Here is a 23,511-nt window from a genome sequence, read left to right as displayed (position 1 = left end):
AGGAAAGGGGACAAGGATGTCAGGCAGGCTTTCAGGGAGCTAGGATGGAAGCTCAGAACTAGAACAAACAGAGTTGTTATCTCTGGGTTGTTGCCCGTGCCACGTGATAGTGAGATGAGGAATAGGGAGAGAGAGCATTTAAACACGTGGCTACAGGGATGGTGCAGGCGGGAGGGATTCAGATTTCTGGACAACTGGGGCTCTTTCTGGGGAAGGTGGGACCTCTACAGACAGGATGGTCTACATCTGAACCTGAGGGGCACAAATATCCTGGGGGGGAGATTTGTTAGTGCTCTTTGGGGGGGTTTAAACTAATGCAGCAGGGGCATGGGAACCTGGATTGTAGTTTTAGGGTAAGGGAGAATGAGAGTATAGAGGTCAGGAGCACAGATTTGACGTCGCAGGAGGGGGCCAGTGTTCAGGTAGGTGGTTTGAAGTGTGTCTACTTCAATGCCAGGAGTATACGAAACAAGGTAGGGGAACTGGCAGCATGGGTTGGTACCTGGGACTTCGATGTTGTGGCCATTTCGGAGACATGGATAGAGCAGGGACAGGAATGGATGTTGCAGGTTCCGGGGTTTAGGTGTTTTAGTAAGCTCAGAGAAGGAGGCAAAAGAGGGGGAGGTGTGGCGCTGCTAGTCAAGAGCAGTATTAAGGTGGCGGAGAGGATGCTAGATGGGGACTCTTCTTCCGAGGTAGTATGGGCTGAAGTTAGAAACAGGAAAGGAGAGGTCACCCTGTTGGGAGTTTTTTATAGGCCTCCTAATAGTTCTAGGGATGTAGAGGAAAGGATGGCGAAGATGATTCTGGATAAGAGCGAAAGTAACAGGGTAGTTATTATGGGAGACTTTAACTTTCCAAATATTGACTGGAAAAGATATAGTTCGAGTACAATAGATGGGTCGTTTTTTGTACAGTGTGTGCAGGAGGGTGTCCTGAAACAATATGTTGACAGGCCAACAAGAGGCGAGGCCACGTTGGATTTGGTTTTGGGTAATGAACCAGGCCAGGTGTTGGATTTGGAGGTAGGAGAGCACTTTGGGGACAGTGACCACAATTCGGTGACGTTTACGTTAATGATGGAAAGGGATAAGTATACACCGCAGGGCAAGAGTTATAGCTGGGGGAAGGGCAATTATGATGCCATTAGACGTGACTTGGGGGGGATAAGGTGGAGAAGTAGGCTGCAAGTGTTGGGCACACTGGATAAGTGGGGCTTGTTCAAGGATCAGCTACTGCGTGTTCTTGATAAGTATGTACCGGTCAGACAGGGAGGAAGGCGTCGATCGAGGGAACCGTGGTTTACCAAGGAAGTGGAATCTCTTGTTAAGAGGAAGAAGGAGGCCTATGTGAAGATGAGGTGTGAAGTTTCGGTTGGGGCGATGGATAGTTACAAGATAGCGAGGAAGGATCTAAAGAGAGAGCTAAGACGAGCAAGGAGGGGACATGAGAAGTATTTGGCAGGAAGGATCAAGGAAAACCCAAAAGCTTTCTATAGGTATGTCAGGAATAAGCGAATGACTAGGGAAAGAGTAGGACCAGTCAAGGACAGGGATGGCAAATTGTGTGTGGAGTCTGAAGAGATAGGCGAGATACTAAATGAATATTTTTCGTCAGTATTCACTCAGGAAAAAGATAATGTTGTGGAGGAGAATGCTGAGCCCCAGGCTAATAGAATAGATGGCATTGAGGTACGTAGGGAAGAGGTGTTGGCAATTCTGGACAGGCTGAAAATAGATAAGTCCCCGGGACCTGATGGGATTTATCCTAGGATTCTCTGGGAGGCCAGGGAAGAGATTGCTGGACCTTTGGCTTTGATTTTTATGTCATCATTGGCTACAGGAATAGTGCCAGAGGACTGGAGGACAGCAAATGTGGTCCCTTTGTTCAAAAAGGGGAGCAGAGACAACCCCGGCAACTATAGACCGGTGAGCCTCACGTCTGTAGTGGGTAAAGTCTTGGAGGGGATTATAAGAGACAAGATTTATAATCATCTAGATAGGAATAATATGATCAGGGATAGTCAGCATGGCTTTGTGAAGGGTAGGTCATGCCTCACAAACCTTATTGAGTTCTTTGAGAAGGTGACTGAACAGGTAGACGAGGGTAGAGCAGTTGATGTGGTGTATATGGATTTCAGCAAAGCGTTTGATAAGGTTCCCCACGGTAGGCTATTGCAAAAAATACGGAGGCTGGGGATTGAGGGTGATTTAGAGATGTGGATCAGAAATTGGCTAGCTGAAAGACAGAGGGTGGTGGTTGATGGGAAATGTTCAGAATGGAGTACAGTCACAAGTGGAGTACCACAAGGATCTGTTCTGGGGCCGTTGCTGTTTGTCATTTTTATCAATGACCTAGAGGAAGGCGCAGAAGGCCTGTACTGCGCTGTATTGTTCTATGTTCTATGGGTAAACGTGAGTCGGACTGTTTTCTTTTTGTCGAAGGTAAACGCCGTCAAAGAGGAGTTTGACTGAGTGGCCCATTTCGGAAGGTGGCGACTCGGAACTTTTCACAGTAACTTCATTGAAGCCTACTTGTGACAATAAGCGATTTTCATTTAATTTCATTTCCATGTTTTAATTTATGTCACTGTGGGTAGGGAGTACTGTACTTCAGCTTGTTTTATATTTCACAAATTTACCCAATGGTTTCTAGCCCAAGCCTTGATTTGATAGAATGATTTTTGGCCAGGCGAACAAATCACCGAGTGACCCCGGAACCCAGAACGGGGGAACATGAGCTAAAAGCAATTCAGGGAGGGGCCCTGCATCATGCAAGAGGTTAGCAGAGATCTGAAGCTCCCCACCCAAGAAGCAGTTGAGCCTGGGGGTTGAGCAGAAATTTCAGAACTGTGATTTAGATTTCTGGTAACGAAGGGCGGAAAGCGTCAAAGAGCAAGCAGGAAAACGGAGTCAAGATACAGGGAGAACTGGCAACCTATTCCTGTTCTGTCTTTGCGACACACCCAGTAAACTGCAGGCTGGAGAAGTGACAGTGAAAAAGCCTCACTGTCGGTGGTATTATCAGGTACTACAGTACCCAAGAGGCTGAAGACCATTGGTTAAACCTAGGAGTTTACCATTGGCTGTTGGTATGTAGCTCCACCTTGACAGGCGGGGTATAAGAACCGGTGCCGTCCCAGCAGCCCTCATTTTCTGTACCGAAGCTGCTGGGGAACAGTTCTAGTCGATTAAAGCCTTCAGTTATGTTACAACCTCGTCTTTGATTGTAATTGATCGTGCATCACTGTCCGGCTGTCAGGTTTTGCTGCATTCCGCTGGACATTGACTTGATTGATTGATTTATTGTCACATGTACTGAAGTACAATGAAAAGTATTTTTCTGCGGCCAAGGGAACATACATAGTACGCACACAGGGGACAAGAAAATAGTAGATAGTTACAATGAATGCAAAAAGATACACAGTACATCGACAAATAAGTAATTAGTTACAGTATGGAACAAGGGCAAAATAACAAACCAAATACGACATAAGCAAGAGCAGCATAAAGCGTGGTGAATACTGTCTTATAGGGAACAGATCAGTTCGAGGGAGAGTCGTTGAGGAGTCTGGTAACTGTGGGGAAGAAGCTGTTCCTATGTCTGGATGTGCGGGTCTTCAGACTTCTGTATCTTCTGCCTGATGGAAGGGTCTGGAAGAGGGCAAGGCCTCGGTGCGAGGGGTCTCTGACAATGCGTGGAAAGTCTCTCTCTGCTTCACGCGGTCCACTCCCGGGACATCAGGCGCCAGGAACGTATCTTGTACGGCGCTGGCCGATGCGGACTTTGCCACAAGTCCACAGACAGCTAATGTGGCAAATGGGGGAGGGAGGGGGCGTGGCGACGCCCTCTTGAGCTGTATAGCTGGAGAGCAGAGGGAGCTTTACTCTGCAGCTGCTGTCCTCCACTTTGCTGTGCTCGATACAGACAATAGTGACTTGGAATGATAGTGTGTCATTTCCCAGAGCTAACACCACTCTACTGAATGAGGGCAAACAAATGCTTCCACATTCTTTTCAAAAGGAAACAATGGCCCCTTTGTTTGTAAGTAGAGGCCCAGTGCAGAATTCAGTCACACTCAACATCACAGAATTGTTACGGTGCAGATGGAGGCCATTTGGCCCATCATATCTACACCAGCTCTCCAAACGAGCATCATGACTTTGTGCCATTCTCCTGCCTTTCCCCCGGACCCCTGCGCATCATTTCCATTCAAATAATCACCCGACGCTCTCTTGAACGCCTCGATTGAACCTGCCTCCACCAGATTTCCGGGCAGTGCGTCCCAAACCCCAACCACCTGCTGTGACAACATTATTTTTCTCGCATCACATTTGCTTCTTTCTCAAATCACTTTAACCTGTGCCCTTTTGTTCCTGATCCTTTTATGAGCAGGAACAGCTTCTCCCTGTCTACTCTGTCCAACCCCTTCACAATCTGTATCAGATCTCCTCTCAGCCTTCTTCTCTCCGAGGAGAACAGTCCCAATCTCTCCAATCCATCCTCATAACTGAAGTTTCTCATCCCTGGAACCATTCCTGTAAACCTCTTCTGCATTTACTCCAATGCATTCTTATGATGTACACAATATACTGAGGCATGAGGTGGTGTGCTTGAAGTGGTTCTGTTATATCACTAGTCATCCAAAAAGCTGAACCAATGATCTGGAAACATGAGTTCAAATCCCACTTTGGACGCTGGGGAATTTAAACTCAATTAATTAAATCAAATTAAAGATGCCATGAAGGTTGTTGTAAAAAAACCACCTGGTTCACCAATGTCCATTCGGGACGGAAATCTGCCATCCTTACCCACTCTGGCCTGCATGGTACTACATGCAGAAGTACTTAACTGCACTCTGAAACGTGCAAGTAGCAAGCTACTCAGTTGGGTGGGGTGGGGTGGGGGGGGTGGGGGGGTGTGGGGGGGGGTGTGGGGGTGTGGGGGGGGGTGGGGGTGTGTGGGGGGGGGGGGTGGGGGGGGGGTGTGGGGGTGTGGGGGTGGGGGGGGGGTGGGGGGGGGGGGGGGTGGGGGGGGGGGTGGGGGGGGGGTGGGGGGTGGGGGGGGGGTGGGGGGGGGGGGGTGGGGGGGGGGGTGGGGGGGGGGGGTGGGGGGGGGGGTGGGGGGGGGGGGTGGGGGGTGGGGGGTGGGGGGTGGGGGGGGGGTGGGGGGGGGGTGGGGGGTGGGGGGGGGGTGGGGGGGGGGTGGGGGGTGGGGGGGGGGGAGATAAACCTTCAGTGGTATTCTCAATCTAACTTTGCTCTCCTGTATAGATTCAAGAACTCCAAGAGGAAGAGTATCAATGGCTGGCATATGCTGATGATGAGCTCACTGTGAAGATGAAGCTGACCGAGGACATCTTTAACATCCTGATTCATGACACTGTTGATGTCCTCAACACCATCTGTAACAGGAGATTGGCAGGACAGACTCTTACTGTCTCCAGCATACAATAGCTGAAGGCAACGTATTGTTTACAAAATTCAACAGAGACGCCATCAGACCAAGATACGTGCAGAATGTTCAGAACTATTGGGTAATGTGCCAATTTTAATGCAGAGTCTGAGCTACCCTAAGTAAGAGGTTGTTCAGACTGAATTACATGGATAGATAGCATCTTGGTATCATCTCATCACGAATGTCAGCTCTGGCTCAGGGCTAGATGTCTTTCCCCCAACCAAGTCAGAAAGTTGTGGATGCATAGTCCCTGGGAAAATCTAAGGCTGACACTGCAGTGAAATACAGAGGAAGCGCTGCACAGTCAAAGGTGCTGTTTTCTGGATGAGACATTAAACTGAGACCCCGTCTCCTCTCTCAGGAGGACGAGTCCACGGCATGATTTCGAAGAAGAGCGGCTGAGTTCTCCCTGGTGTGCTGGCCAATTTTTATACCCCAAGCAAAATCATTAAAGACAAATGATCTCATAATTGCCACATTGTCGCTGGTGGGATTTCCCTGTGGGCAAATTGTTTGCTGTGTTTCCCAGATTACAACAGTGGCGACACTTCAAAAACAGAGAGTTGTTTTGAGACGTCCTGAGGTTGCGAAAGGTGCTATGAAAATGCAATTTGTATATTTCTGTCACTCCTTTCCTTGTCTTTCCTGCAAAATCTTTTCAACTTTTGTCCTTCGTGTAGATTTTTCGCAAATAATATTCCCACTGATCGTGCAGTTTAGAGGGATTCTGGGAGTATAGTGGCGGAAGATATTTGTTTAGTGTTGACTTTACACTGGTTTGATACTGTGTTTCTCAATTTGTCAGCAATAAATCTGAAGTGCTTTCCTGCAATTCTAACAGAATAAGATTTAACGTAAACTTAACATAGCCAGGAAATACTTTAATTCCTCAGCGACAATCTTAGAGTGTATTAATAACGGGCAGCACGGTGGCGCAGTTGTTAGCACTGCTGTCTCACGGCGCCGAGGTCCCAGGTTCAATCCTGGCTCTGGGTCACTGTCCGTGTGGAGTTTGCACTTTCTCCCTGTGTTTGCGTGGGTTTCACCCCCACAACCCAAAGATGTGCAGGTTAGGTGGATTGGCCATGCTAAATTGGCCCTTAATTGGGAAAAAATAATTGGGTACTCTAAAAAAAAATTTTTAATTTTACCATTTAAAAAAAAAAGTGTATTACTAACAGCTGTATATGGCAGGTTTGAATGACAGTTTTAAATAAGTTATCTTATATCTCCTCACGGCCTATCTCTCTCTGCCATCATGTGGTCTGTGAAAGCACTGGAGGATTTGAGCTGTAATTGCCCATGGGATTGTGTGGGGGGGGAGTCAGGATAGTGATTCAGAGGCCCAGACAAATGCTCTGGGGACATGAGTTCAAATCCCACCGTGGCAGCTGGAGGAATTTAAATTCAATCAATTAATAAATCATTAGTCTTGTTAATAATGATCATTGAGACTCGTTGAAATTTAGTCCCATCCGGCTCACGAATGCCCTTCAAGGGAGGAAATCTGCCAACCTTGCCTGGTGTGGCCTACATTTGACTCCAGGCCCACACCAAACTGGCTGACTCTTACCTGCCCTCTGAAATAACCCAGCAAGCCACTCAGTTATAGGTAGCCCATCAGTCCCTGCTCAAGGGATGGACAATAAATGCTGACTTTGCCAGCTAAGCAGCACATCCTGAGAACAATTAAGAGAGAGAATTTCCATCTTGCAGAAGGTGTAGAGTTTCCACACAGGGAGGGAGGAAATATGAGGGCAAGATACTTCCATGCTTCCTTTGTGTGGCTGGCAAAGAGCAATAACGGTTGAGCGATTGAATGCATTGACCATCCAGCTTTGAATGTCATAAAGCTGAAGAACTTTACCACCTAAAAGGGCATGGCTTGGACACCAGCACCTCCAGGTGAACATAATCACATTATTTCGCTGCTGCTGGGTCAAAACCCTGAATCCCTCCGCTGAACTGTGGGAGATCCTTGCTGCCTCGAACTGCAGAAGAAGGCTCACCACCGCTATTTTTGAGGGCAACCAGGGATGGTCAATAAACGGCAGTCTTGCCAGCAACACACGCATCCCAAGAAAGGATTATTTTCTTTTAGAAGCTCTTTGGACAGAAGGAAGGAATTTCTGCAGACAAATTCTTTGCAAATAATTCCTGGTCATTAAAAGTATTGTCAATTTAAAGGTCCCAACAGTTCTTCGGCATCTATGGAACTCAACCTCAACAAGGAGAGGAGACCCCCAGAACTGACGTGACCAGAGAAAAACGTATTTTGGAGAAAGGTCTTGGAGTTGCAACCACAGGGTGTAGTTGAGGCAAATAGCGCAAATTCAATTTAGGAGAAGTTGAGGAACACATGAAACAGAAAGGAAGATATGCTGGGCCAGCACCGCTACCTCACGACACCGAGGGCCCAGGTTCGTTCCTGGGCCCGGATCACTGTCTGTGTGGAGTTTGCACATTCTCACCGTGTCTGCGTGGGTCTCACCCCCACAACACAAAGATGTACAGGGAAGGTGGATTGGCCACACTAAATTGCCCCTTAATTGGAAAAAAAATAAATTGGGTACTTTAAATTTTTTTTAAAAGGAAGTTACGCTGATAGGGTGGGAGAAGGATCGTGCGAAGCATAAATACCAGCATGGACCAGTTGGGCCGAATGGCCTGTTTGTGTGCTCCGCATTCTCTGGTAATTCAGTGTTGCCAGCTTAATGGTCAATAAAGAGCAAGTGCACTTAACAGGGAAACTTACAGAGCCAAGAAAGGGAGGATGATAAAGCTGTGGAAGAGACAGGAACAGTGAAGGATTAACTGTAGGGCAGCCTATTAATTAGGCAAACCACGGGATGCCTTCATGCAGGCTGGGCACAGCTGTGTTTGGCTGGTACTCTGTGGCTCACTGTAGGATATCCAGTCAGCAGGAAAAAAATGGGACATATTCTGTGGAAATGATTATGGAGTGGTTACTTGTTTGAATCCTGTAATAATGTTTTATGACAAAGTGAGCACTGAGTGCTAATTTAATCAAGTGCCTTTGTGTTAAATCCAGCCGGTATTTAGTGGGTGGCACCCGCACAATAAGATTAAATGACATCACCTATTGGGGTAAGAAGTGTAATCAGTGAAAATGATGTGCGGCCAGTTTATGCTACATTCCTGTGTGTGCATGGGTTATTTTTAAGCAGCGGTTGACCCACTTAACCACTGCAAAACGCAGTGACGGTAGCTCGTTTGCAATATTCAAAAGTTCAGTTGTAAAATCTTTGGAGCCAAGTGAATAAACAGCTCGACCCTTCAGCACTTGTTTGTGTCTCTTAGGACGTGGCAGAACTGGCACTGACAGAACTCTTCTGCTAACATAGTGCTGTTGTTTTCTCCCCAACTCAACATCTGCCTTGAAACCAGTCTTACCCAGGCTTCGTCACTTGTTACAAGCCAGACATTGTCTTTAATACTTGGTAAACATACCCCCCTTGGATGCACAAGTGGTTTTACCTCTTGAAGGAGTGTTTCAAGCTTTTAGCGTTGAGTCATTTTCAATCAGTACTCAAAGTTCAACAGTTCCCATTTATTTCTCACTCTGGAGCATCAGATTCACTGGTTGAACTATGACAGCTACAGTTACTTTGGAAATGTATAAGTCTTAAATGGAAGGCCCAAAGTTGGCATCTCCCTGTACAATAATGATGTAGTTGCCAGATGTAAATAAATGATTCTCCAGCTGTGTCTGTATCAGACAACATGGGCGTCATTCTCCGACCCCCCGCCGGGTCGGAGAATGGCCGTTGGCCGCCGTGAATCCCGCCCCCGCCCCCGCCGAAGTCTCCGCTCCCGGAGATTGGGCGGGGGCGGGAATCCAGCCGCGCCGGTTGGCGGGACCCCCCGCTGGATTCTCCGGCCCGGATGGGCCGAAGTCCCGCCCAGAAATTGCCTGTCCCGCCGACGTAAATCAAACCTGGTATTTACCGGCGGGACCAGGCAGCGTGGGTGGGCTCCGGGGTCCTGGGGGGGGCGCGGGGCGATCTGACCCCGGGGGGTGCCCCCACGGTGGCCTGGCCCGCGATCGGGGCCCACCGATCCGCGGGCGGGCCTGTGCCGTGGGGGCACTCTTTCCCTTCCGCCTCCGCTACGGCCTCCACCATGGCGGAGGCGGAAGAGACTCTCCCCACTGCGCATGCGCGGGAAACTTTCGGCGGCCGCTGACGCTCCCACGCATGCACGGGGAAACTGACAGCGGCCGCTGACGCTCCCGCGCATGCGCCGCATTTCCGCGCCAGCTGGCGGGGCAACAAACGCCATTTCCGCCAGCTGGCGGGGCGGAAATCCCTCCGGCGTCGGCCTAGCCCCTCAATGTTGGGGCTAGGCCGCCAAAGATGCGGAGACTTCCGCACCTCTTTGCCGGCGCGATGCCCGTCTGATTTGCGCCGGCTTTGGCGCCAGTCGGCGGGCATCCCGCCGTTGGGGGAGAATTTCGCCCCATATTTTCTGTTAATATTATCAATGTTAACAGTCAGGTTTTTCTCCTCACATCTTTTTGTGAGGGTACAGACATTTACTGGCGCCAACAGTACTCTTCAGTTCCGTGTTGACGTCTCTGTATGCAGCGTAGAGGAGGCTGTTTGACCATGGTGGGGTGGAAAGGGTTAAACCTTCAAATACCATGGGCGAGATTCTCCACTCCCGCGCCGGTTGGGAGAATCGCCTGGGCCGCCAAAACCTCCCGGGACGCCGGTCCGACGCCCTCCCGCGATTCTCCCAAACGGCAGGAACGGCCCGGTCGAGTTCCGCGGGCGGCAGGCCGGAGAATCGCCGGAGACACCCAAAATGGCGATTCTCCGGCACCCCCGCTATTCTCAGGCCCGGATGGGCCAAGCGGCCAGGCCAAAACGGCGGGCTCCCCCCGGCGCTAGTACACACCTGGTCGCTGCCGTCGGGAACAGCGCGCGAACGCTGGGGGGGGCGGCCTGCGGGGGGTTTGAGGGGGGGATCCTGCACCGGGGGGTAACTCAAATGTGGGGTGGCCCACGATCTGTGCCCACCGATCGTCGGGCCGTCCTCTCTGAAGGAGGACCTCCTTCCTTCCACGGCCCCGCAAGATCCGTCCGCCATCTTCTTGCGGGGCGGACTTAAAGAGGACGGCAACCACGCATGCGCGGGTTGGCGCTGGCCAACCCACGCATGCGCGGATGACGGCAGTTATGCGGCGCCGGCCGCGTCATCCATGCGGCGCCGCCTTTACGCGGGCGACAAGGCCTGGCACGTGTAGATGACATGGCCCCGATTCTAGCCCATTGTCAGGGCCTGAATCGGTCGGGATCGGGGCCGTTTCGCGCCGTCGTGAACCTCGATGGCGCTCACGACGGTGCGGCCACTTCGGCGCGGGAGTGGAGAATCCCGCCCCTAGTCCCTAACTTCAGAGATATAAGTCACACAGTAGCTATCAGGAATGGGGACCCTCACAATGCTTTTTCCCTCCCCAGCTTCCAAACCCAAAATCAGTGTGCAGGTAAATGGGAAGGAAAACGCCATTTTGGTCGTTATTGCCCAACGGGAGTCCAACCATGAGGAAGTCTTGTTCCAGAGGCCAGACCTGGAGTACTGTGTGTGGTTTTTGTCTCCAGCTTTAAGGAAGTATCTCCTTGCCTTGGAAGAAACACAATGAAAGTTCACGAGGCTGGCTCCTGGGATGAGAGGGTTGTCCTATGATAAGAAGCTGAATAAATTGGGCCTACATTCTCTGAAGTTCAGAAGAATGAGAGGTGATCTCAGTAAAACATACAAGGTTCTGAAGGGGCTTGACCTGGTAGACACAGAGGTTGTTCCCCTTGGCTTGGGAATCTAAAACAATGGAGGGCGGGGGCACAGTTTCAGGATAAGCGACACATCATTTAGGACTGAGACGAGAAAGAAATTCTTCACTCGAGGGTTGTGAATCTTTGGAATTCTCTTTGCCAGAGGATGGTGGATTTTCCACCATTGAATGTATTTAAGGCTGGGGATAGGCAGATTTCTGGTCAGTCAGGGAATGAAGGGATGGGAGGAATAGCCAGGAAAGTGGAGTTGAGGCAGAAGATCTGTTATGCTTAATGAGCTGTACGATCTATTCCTATTTCTTATGTTCTTAACCCAGGGGTTTTGGCTCCATTTCTACCATCCTCACTTCTGCTCCGAATAGAATCAGCGAATTAAAGCACTTGCCTTCTGGGTTGTTGTGTCTCAGTATCCCACAATCACTGAACCAATGGGGAAGCCCTATTCCAGTGATATCTTTTTGGAGTAAAACCACTAAAAAATATATAAATCAAATTTGCCAAGCAGGAAATTAAAATTAACATGCAACATGTAAACCTTTGCAAAGCAGAAGATAATCTGAACTGTTACATATATCTATAGTTATTACTATAAAAGATCATTATAACTGGCATTTACAATTGGGAATATTATTTTAAAGTAAATCTAAACCATGATCATTTTATATAGATGTACAACAGTGATAAGATAGCACTGATATGAGGTTATTAGCAGATGCTATGAGAATTAAGTGGTTTATTCTGCTTTGTTTCAAATAAATTTGAGTACCCAATTACTTTTTTCCCCCAATTAAGGGGCAATTTAGCGTGGCCAATCCACCTACCCTGCACATCTTTGGGTTGTGGGGGCGAAACCCACGCAGACACGGAGATAATGTGCGAACTCCACACGGACAGTGTCCCAGCGTCGGGATCGAAACTGGGACCTCGGTGCCGTGAGACAGCAATGCTAACCACTGCCCCACCGTGATGCCCACAAAGGTATTTCTAGTCATGCTGTAATCCCAACAGGAATTGGTTTGACACCAGAACCATGGATATTTATTTGGGATCACAACCGTTCATATTTCAGATCTTGGTTTAGGACCAGGTCCATTCATATGACAGGTATTGGTTTGAGACGAAGGACACCCATACAACAGGTTTGCGTCCAGAACCTGTCAGATGACACATCATGAGACCAAGACATGGAGCCAGCCGCCCTAAGTTACATGATTTGGCTCTGCATCGCTTACTGGTCAGGCAAGCAGAGTTCAACATGTTCTCGCACCTTCTCCTGAGGCGCCCCAGTGTTCAATGCCACTTACATTTTAAATGCTACTGATTAGCTAATTGTCTGAGAAGCTAGTTCATTAAGATTGTAAAGTTCCCAGCCAATCCATCATTACCTCATTTCACATCAGTTGCAGTTGTACTGTAGGCAATGTGAAATTGAAGCAATCTGAGAACTCCTGCTAGTGACATTATACAACTTGCCAAAAAACAAAATAGCTTTAACTCAGTGACTTTACTCCCTAGTTATCCTTGGCTATAAGTGCTTTATAATGAACTGTCCTGAAAGGCCTATTGAAATCTTATACACTCCTAGAAATTAGTTCAACTTTATTTGTTTTTTTCCCCAATTTATTCTCAAAATTATTTATTCAGTTGCTCAAAATTGACAATGATAAGGTCATGCCCTCCTCTGATGCCACACCAGTGACCAGTCATTGGAGAATACTAAGACGGACAGCACAGTGGTTAGCACTGCTGCATCACAGCTCCAAAGTCCCGGGTTCAATTCCGGCCTCGGGTGACTGTCTGTGTGGAGTTTGCACTTTGTCCCCGTGTCTGCGTGGGTTTCCTCCGGGTGCTCCGGTTTCCTCCCACAGTCCAAAGATGTGCAGGTTAGGTGGATTGTCCATGATAAATTGCCCCTTAGTGTCAAAACGATTCGGTGGAGTTACTGGGTTATGGGGATAGGGTGGAGACGTGTGCCTAAGTAGGCTGGTGCAGACTCGATAGGCCGAATGGCCTTCTTCTGCACTGTAAATTCTATGATTCTATGAGAACCAAGATGTTCTATTACTCACCTTGTCACACTGAGCTCAATCTTTCCTTGGCGCTGATTGTCAATGGAAGCCCCAGATACAAAGTTTAGTCGAGATTGGGCTCAATCTTGGGGTTTTCCTAGACTTGGCTGTTCAGTTTCTATACATCAGTTTCCTATACCAAAGACAGCGTTCAGATGTTAACTTTATTTTTTACAAATGTGTTTGTGTTGTGACCAGTGATTATTGACCGTTTGACTAATTGAGATTCACCCTGTAATATGGTTCTACATAAATGATTTACAGTGATTTCTAGAAGATGATTTTGTCTTTTTTGGTTTTCTGCTTTTCTGATTGTTTTAAAGGTTTTCCTTTTTATAACAGATTTGTACTGGACTATTTCAAAGCATAATAATGAAACAGTTAAATTATTCTTAAATGTTGTCAATGAGTTATTCCAAATCCCAGCCGCATAATTGTTGTAAATAATAATACCCAGGAAAACAATTTTATTTAACATATTTCCTTTATAAAGTTTGTTTTAAAATTTATAAACCTCTATTGTATTTTCGCATGAAATAAAGTTTGCAGTGTTTTACTAAATGGCTGAGTAATTTTGTGCTTATTTGCTCTGGGTGAAAAATTGTGAATTTTGGTTTTTTTTAAATCCCTCTGACAGTGGTGTGTGGTGAATCCACTAACAAAGGAATATTTTCCTCCTCTTCTTGACTTCCCTCAAACTCAAGTTAATCTTAATGAGTTTGGATGAGAGTCAGGGGGCGGGATTCTCCACTCCCACGCCGAAGTGGCCGCGCCGTCGTGAACGCCGTCGAGGTTCACGACGGCGCGGAACGGCCCCGGTCCCGACCGATTCAGGCCCTGACAATGGGCCAGGATCGGGGCCGCGTCATCTACACGCGCCAGGCCTTGTTGCCCGCGTAAAAGCGGCGCCGCATAGATGACGCGGCCGGCGCGGCATAACGGACATCATCCGCGCATGCGCTGGTTGGCCGGCGCCAACCCGCGCATGCGTGGTTGTCGTCATCTCTAAATCCGCCCCGCAAGAAGATGGGGGACGGATCTTGCGGGGCCGCGGAAGGAAGGAGGTCCTCCTTCAGAGAGGACGGCCCGACGATCGGTGGGCACCGATCGCGGGCCACCCCACATTCCAGGTGAAGCCCGGTGCAGGATCCCCCCTCGCCCCCCCCGCAGGCCCCCCCCCCCCCAGCGTTCACGCACCGCCCACGACTGCAACGACCAGGTGTGAACGGCGCCGGGGGGAACCCGCCGTTTTGGCCTGGCCGCTCGGCCCATCCGGGCCTCAGAATAGCTGGGGTGCCGGAGAATCGCCATTTTGGGTGTCTCCGACGATTCTCCGGCCTGCGGCCCCGGAAACTCGACCGGGCCGTTCCCGCCGCTTGGGAGAATCGCGGGAGGGCGTCGGACCGGCATCCCCGGAAATTTTGGTGGCCCAGGCGATTCTCCCAACCGGCGTGGGAGTGGAGAATCGCGCCCAGGGTTACGAAAGGAAACATTGATTGCACTTTTTAAAGTTCTCTACACTGCCAATTTATCTGGTCAACTTCTAAAGCCTCTATAAGTACTCATATCTCTGTCATTTCCTGTGGCTCCATTTCATGTACTAGTGCTTCTGATTAAATAGCAGCAAAAATGTTTTGTGTTTGTTGTAAATTTTTAATCAAACAACATCATACAGTTGAGAAACAGTCTGAAGAGTAGGTTATAAGCTTAAACTAGATCACGCATTATCAAAGTGGGGGTCGCGACCCACCCGTGGGTCGCAGGTAGGTGTTGGGAGGGTCGCGGAACCGTCCATTGCGGCGTTCCCGACTGCGGGAATTCAGGCACAATAGCCGCAGCAGCCGGCTTTTAAAAACACTGGCTGCGAACGGCTTGTGAAATGACGACCGCCAACGGCTTTAAATATGCGGGCGCAGGGCAGCACGGCGGCGCAGTGGTTAGCACTGCTGCCTCACGGCGCCGAGGTCCCAGGTTCGATCCCGGCTCTGGGTCACTGTCCGTGTGGAGTTTGCATACGTCTCCCCGTGTTTGCGTGGGTTTCGCCCCCACAATCCAAAGATGTGCAGGCTAGGTGGATTGGGCACGCTAAATTGCCCCTTAATTGGGTACTCTAAATTTATAAATAAAAAAATAAAAATTAAAAATTAAAATGCAGGCGCGCTGCACATGCGTGCCCACTCATCAGTGCGCATGCCCGGAGCCCAGTGAGAAACACCGCCTCCTCCTGACATCAGCGTGTTGAGCCAGGAGAAGGTTTTTCTAAAAATTCAATTCAGTCTTCCTGCATCAGAATATGCTCAATGGCTGAGCCTGCACAACTCTCTTTGTTAGCGAATTTTAAAGATTAAAAAGATTCACAATTCTTTGAGTTAAGTAATTCCTCCTCGTCTATGTCTAAAATTGGCACATTATAATTTGCAGACTATATCCCCAGGCTGTAAACTACCCATCTAAGGAAAGTTTACATTCTGCATCTGCTCTGTCGAGTCCTGAGAGAATAATGCCTGTTTCAATGAGGTAATTTCTCATTCTTCACTCCTCCAGACTATAGAATATAAGCCCAGGCTCACGTCTCGCATTAAAGGTAAGAGACAATGGTGGATCCCGAAGGTCGGCTGGGGTGGGTCTCGAAAGTCAGCCTGCGTGGGTTCCGAAGGAAGGCCAGTTGGTAAAAATGGATCCCGGGCAAAAAAGTTTGAAAAACACTGAACTAGATCATAGCGAGTCAGCAAGGCAGTTTACTTGAATGAAATGCAAACGGTGGCCCCTTTGTATTTGATTCAGATTGAATATCAATTCAGGAATTAAACTGACAGAGGCCGAAATGATTACATTGAATATAAACTTCATGGTTGTGTGAGTTCAAACTCCCATGGAGCAGTTGATTCTCACATAGCCATTCTGCTCTGTAGTGGTGGCAATACATTGACGGTTTTAAATCATTCAAGGGATGTGGGCAGTGCTGGCAAGGCCAGTATTTATTGCACATCTGGAAAATGTACAGATGTGTAAATTGAGTAAGGACAAGATGAATTTCAAGGGCTGCTGGCTCACAATAAACTGTACAGACTGACACATAGAATCTTTTGTGAGGGCCACGAAGAATCCAGCACGAGTTGTAGAATAGAAAGAAATAACATATATTTACAATAACATATATATTACTCCTCCCTGGCTGGTTCCATACTGGTCAGCTTTATTTATGCAGGGACCTGCTAATGATTTCTCCGCCCCCCTCATTGGGGAAGCTCATACTCCCTAAGGATTGTGGGATTGCCATTTGTCCCCAGCCAGTGGTAAGCAGGCAGGTTATAACATCCCCCCCCCCACCCCCCCCCAAAGTCCAAGGAACCCACCGAAGACCCTGGTGAAGGAGGGTGTCGGACTCGTTTTGCCGCAGGCCGTACAGCATTTGCACGAGGTGCTGGATCGGGCGGCGTGTAACGAGACAGAGAACGGCGCTTCCGTGATGAACGGCGTAACGCTTGTACACCCATGGCCCATGGGCCCAAGGACTCCCCTTCTGAGGCGTCCTGTGTCACCATCTCGGAGTCCATTGCCTCCGTCATCTCGGCGTCCCTATCTCCACACGGTTCTGCAACGACCTGCGCAGGCTTTGAGTGTGGCACCAGAGGAAGATTGTGAGGAATACTCTCCACTGTGTCTGGTTTCTGTGGCTGTAGAAGTGAGCTCCGCAGGCGGGGGAATCTTTAGAAGAAATGGTCTTCTGGACCGTACGTGGTCTACATGCTTGCGCTGGAGACGACCCTGGGCTTGCACCTGGTAAGAGGTAGGGTCTGTTCGGCGAAAGATAATGCCAGGGACCCACTGAGCACCACCAGCAAAATTTCGAACGAACACTGGGTCACCGGGTGCAAACTGCCGAATCGGCCAATGCCGAGAAAGGCCATGTCCCTGCCGTTCTTGAGTGTGGCGTACTTTTGCGTCAATGTCCGGGGAAACCATGCTAAGGCGGGTGCGAAGTCTCCGGCCCATTAGGAGTTCTGCGGAAGCTACCCCAGTCACCGCATGTGGAGTGGTCCTGTATGAAAACAAAAAGTGAGCCAGTCTCGTGTCCATAGACCCGGAAGACTGCTTCTTTAGGCCCCGTTTGAATGTCTGCACTGCGCGCTCCACCAACCCATTGGAAGCCGGGTGGTATGGAGCGGTGCGGATATGGCGTATGCCATTCATCTTCATGAACCTCGCAAACTCCTCACTTGTGAACGGAGTGCCGTTGTCAGTGACCAGCACCTCGGGGAGGCCATGCGTACTGAAAGACAAATGCATCTTCTCGATTGTCGCGCAGGACGTTGTGCCTAACATCTTGTGCAATTCTAACCATTTAGACTGGGCATCGATTAATAGAAGGAACATGGATCCTTGAAAAGTGCCGGCGAAATCCGCGCACCATTCCCAGTGATGTAGGGGCGCGGCCGGCGGAAGCTTCTGATGCTCCTGGCAAATGGAGCAGTTTTGGGCCACCTTCTCAATGTCAGTGTCGAGGCCTGGCCACCAGACATAACTCCAAGCCAACATTTTCATTTTGGTCACACCGGATGCCCATTGTGCAAGTCTGATAGTATCAGCTCCTGGCCTTTTTCCGTGACAATCACATGCGTCCCCCACAAGAGGATGCCATCTTCCACGCTGAATTCTGACAGCTTGGAGGAAAATGCCTGCAACTCGCCTGGGAGCTATCTATGCTGCCCACCATACAGGACTATGTGCCGAACCTTTGACAGGACTGGCTCTGTCTGGGTCCACTTATGGATCTGTGATTCCGTGACAGGCAAGGAGTCCATAAAGTTCAGGGTTGCAACCACCTCACCAGTCGTGGGGGTCGACATGGGGCCGGTCGACAAAGGCAATCGGCTCAGTGCGTCGGCATTTGCTATCTGGTTCCCTGGTTTATGCTCCAGAGAATACTCGTAGGCAGCGAGCAACAAAGCCCAGCGCTGGATCCGTGCGGAAGCAATGGGCGGCATTGGTTTATCCTCTCTGAAAAGTCCCAGCAGAGGCTTATGATCAGTCACGATAGTGAAGTGGCGGCCATACACGTACTGGTGGAAGCGTTTCACCGCAAAGGCCGCCGCCCGGCTCTCCTTCTCGATCTGCGCGTACTTTTTTACCTGCAGTCAATGTGCGGGAGGCGAAAGCTATCGGCCCGTTCTCCATCTTGTGGGACAGGACGGCCCCAATACCATACGGGGATGCATCACACGTGATGAGCAAAGGCTTTCCAGGATCATAGTGGGTTAGTAACCCAGACGACGACAACTGTTGTTTTACCCGCCGGAAAGCGGTTTCTTGCGGCTGACCCCAAACCCAGGTGTGATTTTTCTTTAGCAGAAGATGCAACAGGGCCAGCGTAGTTGCCAGATTGGGGAGGAACTTCCCGTAGTAGTTTACGAGGCCGAGAAATGAGCAAAGATGCGAAGTGTCAGTTGGGGCGGGGACCTGTTGAATCGTGCGCACCTTCTCTGCGACGGGGTGCAAACCTGCGCAGTCCACCCAATAACCCAGGTAGACTACTTTCTTCGCCTGAAAGACACACTTTGTACGACATAAACGGACTCCAGCCACTGAAAAGCGTCCAAGGACAGCCTCCAGATGTTCCTGCTCCGACATCCCTGTAATCAAAACGTTGTCTAAGTAGACAGCCGACACAAGGTAAACCTTTCAAGATGCCCTCCACGACGCGTTGAAAGATAGCGCAGGCAGAGGATACCCCAAAGGGCAAACGTGTATATTCATACAGGCCTCGGTGTGTATTAATAGTTACATATGGCCGGGAGCCAGAGTCCAGCTCCAACTATAGGTAGGCGTGACTCATATCTAATTTTGTGAACGAGAGTCCGCCTGCAAGCTTCGCGTAGAGATCTTATATGTGTGGTATTGGATATCGGTCGAGCAGGAAAGCCGTATTCATGTAAGTTTATAGTTGCCGCACAAGCAAACTGTGGCATCTGGCTTCATTCCAGGTTCAACTGGCGCTGCCCAGTCAGCGAAACGGACGGGTCTGATAATACCCAAGGACTCCAAACAAGTGAGCTCCCCTTCTACCTTCTCGAGCAAGGCATAAGGCACCGGGGGCGCCCGGAAATAGCACGGGTGGCTCCTGCTTCGACTTGGATACGGGCTACGGCCCATTTTATTTTCCCCAAACCGGGCTGGAATACATCTGGGTACCGTCCCAGTACCTCCGTCAACTCTCCAGAACCAGTTTGGAGGACGTGTTGCCACTGCAGCCACAAATGGCGCAACCAGTCCTGACCCAACAGGCTGGGCCCCTGGCCGCACACCACGATAAGTGGGAAACGCCACTCCTGGCGTCCATAAACAACAGGGGTCATTGTAGTTCCTGCAATGTCCAATGGTTCCCCCATGCAGGTGGCCAGCCTGGCCTGTGTGTTGGTTAATGTAAGGATCTGTATACCCTGCTTGATGTGGTCGGATGTCCTCTGGGCGATCACGGAGACCGCTGCGCCAGTATCCAACTCCATCTCAAGCGGGTGACCATTGACCCGTACTGTCACCTGAATGGGAGCCGCATGGGGAGCTGCCACACAATGCAGCTGCAGGCAGTCATCCTCCGTCTCCACGTCCTCAGGAGTAGTCACCGCAGGGTCATCCAAATGGATAGTACGGCCTCTGGGCTGGCCCCAGTTTCTGGCGGAACAATGGCACCTCTGATGCCCCCAGCACCGGCATCCGCGACGGGGTCGGCGCCCACAAGTCTGACACTGACATGGCTCCTCATCCATCGGTTCTGGAGAAGGCTCCCTTAGGGGAGGAATGTCCGACGGCCACTGGCGTTGATCCGGACGCCACCCCGCCCAAGGTACCGCAGGGGTGGAGGAGACGCTTTTGGACGGAAGGGGTTGTGCCCCAAGGTGTGAACCTTTATTCCCTGTAGCTCCTGCACTCCTCGTTCTGCGCTCTCTCGGGACAATGCTATTTGAATGGCCTGTTGAAAAGTCAATGTTGGCTCAGCTAACAACTTTCTCTGGGTGGCCGCATTGTTAATACCGCAAACCAAACGGTCGCGTAACATTTCTGACAAGGTCTCACCATAGTCACAGTACTCTGCAGTCCTGCATAGCCTGGATAGAAACTCTGCATGGGATTCTCCTGGGGTCCTCTCAGCGGTATTAAACTGGTAACGTTGGACTATCGTGGACGGGGTTGGGTTAAAATGTTGCCCCACTAAAGTCACAAGTTCATCAAACATCTTGTTGTCTGGCGCAGCTGGGTACGTAAGGCTCCTAATCACCCCAAACGTGAGCAAAATGACCACCTGCTGCTCGTTTTCGGTGATGTTGTTTGCCCGTAATTAGTAACGCATCCATTGTGCGTACTGGTTCCAACTTTCCAGCGCAGCATCAAAGACATCCACATGTCCATACAGAGGCATGGTGTAACAGAAAATAAACTTCCAACCTGTATCCAACAAAAGGGAGGTGGCTTCAGCAGTGTAGACAGCTACCCATTTTAACCCTCGTCGCCAGTTTTGTGAGGGCCACGAAGAATCCAGCACGAGTTGTAGAGTAGAAAGAAATAACATTTACTTACAGTAACATATAGAACAATAGCAGTAACTCCCTTGCTGCTCACTCCTCTCTAGCTGATTCCATACTGGCCAGCTTTATTTATGCAGGGAACTGCTACTGATTTCTCCAGTCCCCTCATTGGGGAAGCTCATACTCCTTAAGGATTGTGGGATTGCCATTAGTCCCCAGCCAGTGGTAAGCAGGCAGGTTATAACAGAATCCTACAATGCAGAAGGAGGCCATTTGGCCCATCGATCTGCACCAACCCAAGTCCTATCCCCGTAACCCCACCTAACCGGCATGGCCAATCCACCTAACCGGCACACTTTGGAGTGTGGGAGGAAACCGGCGGAAACCCACGCAGACACGGGGAGAACGTGCAAACTCCACACAGGCAGTCACCCAAGGCTGGAATTGAACCTGGGACCTTGGCACTGTGAGGCAGCCGTGCTAAGCACCGTGCCGCACGTGAATAATAGCCAGTCAGGTCTGTACCCTGGCAGGACAGGGCGGTTGGAGTGGGCCAACGATAGTGGAGATTGACAAAGATGCCGTGGACCGAAAGACAAAGGGAATGGAAATGGGGGTGATTAAGGCCAAGAAGGGTGCTGAAAGTGGCACATAAAGAAATTAGTCTATAAATGTAGACTTGGCCATTTATATGGCGAAGCCTCTTTAATTGTGGACACAACATTTTACATATCGATATGTCCCTTTAAATGTGACCATCTCTCTCTCTAGATAGACATGCCCCTTTAAATATCGTCATGCCCCTTTAAAAGTAGGCATGTCTCATTAAATTCAGCATGTCATTTAAAAAGTAGATATGTCCCTTTAAATGTAGATGTGTCCCCTTTAAAGATGGCCATGCCATTTTGAATGTAGATATATCCCTTTAAATGTACATATGTCCCTGTGGTAAACACCACTGGTAACATATAGCATTTATTACGGTACTGCCACTGTATTACAGGTACCACAGTAAATCCCAGCCTGCTGACTCCTCCCAGCAGGCGGTGTATAAAAGTGTCTGCTCTCCTGCGCTGCTCCCATTCTGGTTCCAGCTGCAGGAGGCACAGCATCTTGTGCAATAAAGCCTCGATTGTTTCACCATTCTCGTCTCATGGTAATTGGCGGTACATCAATTTATTGCACAAGATTTTAAAAGATGAACGTCTTAATCAAGCCTGATTGCCTGGAGCTGAGCCCTCACGCAGCCAACGCCATGTCCAGCTTCGAGCACTGGCTAGCCTGCTTTGAAGGCTACCTCAGAGCAGCCACTGAAGACCTCTCGGACCCACAGAAGCTCCAAGTCCTCTACTCACAGGTGAGCCCTCAGGTTTTTCCCCTCATCCGGGATGCGCCCACCTACACAGAAACGATGACGCTACTAAAGGGACATTACATTAAGTCGGTGAATCAAGTGCACGCCAGGCACATCCTGGCCACGAGACGGCAACTCCCGGGGGCGACTCTGGATGATTTCTTGTGGGCTCTACAGATTCTCGGTTGGAACTGTGACTGCCAGGCAGATTCGGCAGTCCAGCACACCGAACTACTAATCAGAGACGCTTATGTCACGGGCATTAAGCCTACATACGTTCGCCAGCAACTATTGGAAGGGGGTACCCTCGATCTTGCAGAGATTGTGCAGCTTGCTAATTCCCTAGAAGTGGCCTCCCATAATCTGGAGGCCTACACCTCCGACCGCGCGGCACCCTCGTGGGCATCGTGGGCCCCACCAGCTGCCAACTTGAGTACACCGCAAGCCTGCGCCGCGCGGCAGTCAGCCAACTCCGGAGGGCCCAAATGTTATTTTTGTGGCCAGAGAAAACATCCCAGGCAGCGCTGCACAGCGCGGAGCGCGACCTGCAACGGGTCCGGGAAGAAGGGCCACTTTGTTTCCGTTTGCCAGGCCCGGTCAGTCACCACTGTTTCCAGGCCCGGCATTGCTACCCCCCCCCCCCACGTGCAAATCCAGGGGCGCCGCCATCTTCTCCACCACAGGCCACGTGCGGCCCGTGGGTGCCGCCATCTTTGATGGTGCCCGCCATGGGCGCCGCTATCTTTGGCCCCATTTTGGACCGCGCCTCAGGACCCCTGCTTATCTGGCCGTTCGCTGCCCGCTGAGACCTCTGCCACCGCTGATCAGCCCGGGACCTACCAATATCTTCCGCAGCTCGCCTCCATTACCCTTGATCAGTCTCGGCCCCGCAACCTCGCGACCGCTACGACGACGGTAAAGATCAACGGGCACGAGACGACCTGCCTCTTTGACTCCAGAGAGTTTCATCCACCCTGTTATGGTAAGGCGCTGCTCCCTCCCTGTACTCCCCGTCACCCAGAAAATCTCCCTGGCCTCCGGATCCCATTCCGTGCAAATCCGGGGGTACTGTGTCGCGACCCTTACCGTTCAGGGCGTAGAGTACAGCAACTTCAGGCTCTACGTCCTCCCCCATCTCTGCGCGGCCCTGTTACTAGGTCTTGATTTTCAATGCCACCTCCAAAGCCTTACTTTAAAATTTGGCGGACCCCTGCCCCCCTCTCACCGTCTGCAGCCTCACAACCCTTAAGGTCGATCCACCTTCACTTTTTGCAAACCTCACGCCGGACTGT

General features: G+C 50.2%; 1 protein-coding gene across 2 annotated transcripts in view; it reads left to right on the top strand.

Annotated features, from left to right (window-relative positions):
• The window catches only part of LOC140399276 (uncharacterized), a 185,255-nt gene extending 175,705 nt beyond the window's left edge, over positions 1-9,550 (top strand). For both annotated transcript variants that reach the window (XM_072488743.1, XM_072488742.1), the window contains exon 33: positions 5,274-9,550. In XM_072488743.1, the coding sequence (XP_072344844.1) occupies positions 5,274-5,456 (183 nt within the window). In that variant the 3' untranslated portion in view covers positions 5,457-9,550. The remainder of the gene's footprint in view (positions 1-5,273) is intronic.
• The last annotated feature ends 13,961 nt before the right edge of the window (positions 9,551-23,511 follow it).

Source organism: Scyliorhinus torazame, chromosome 22 (genome assembly GCF_047496885.1).
Source record: "Scyliorhinus torazame isolate Kashiwa2021f chromosome 22, sScyTor2.1, whole genome shotgun sequence".
NCBI lineage: Eukaryota > Metazoa > Chordata > Chondrichthyes > Carcharhiniformes > Scyliorhinidae > Scyliorhinus > Scyliorhinus torazame.
Note: the sequence above shows the minus strand (reverse complement) of the source record. Positions and strands in the feature narration are given on the sequence as shown.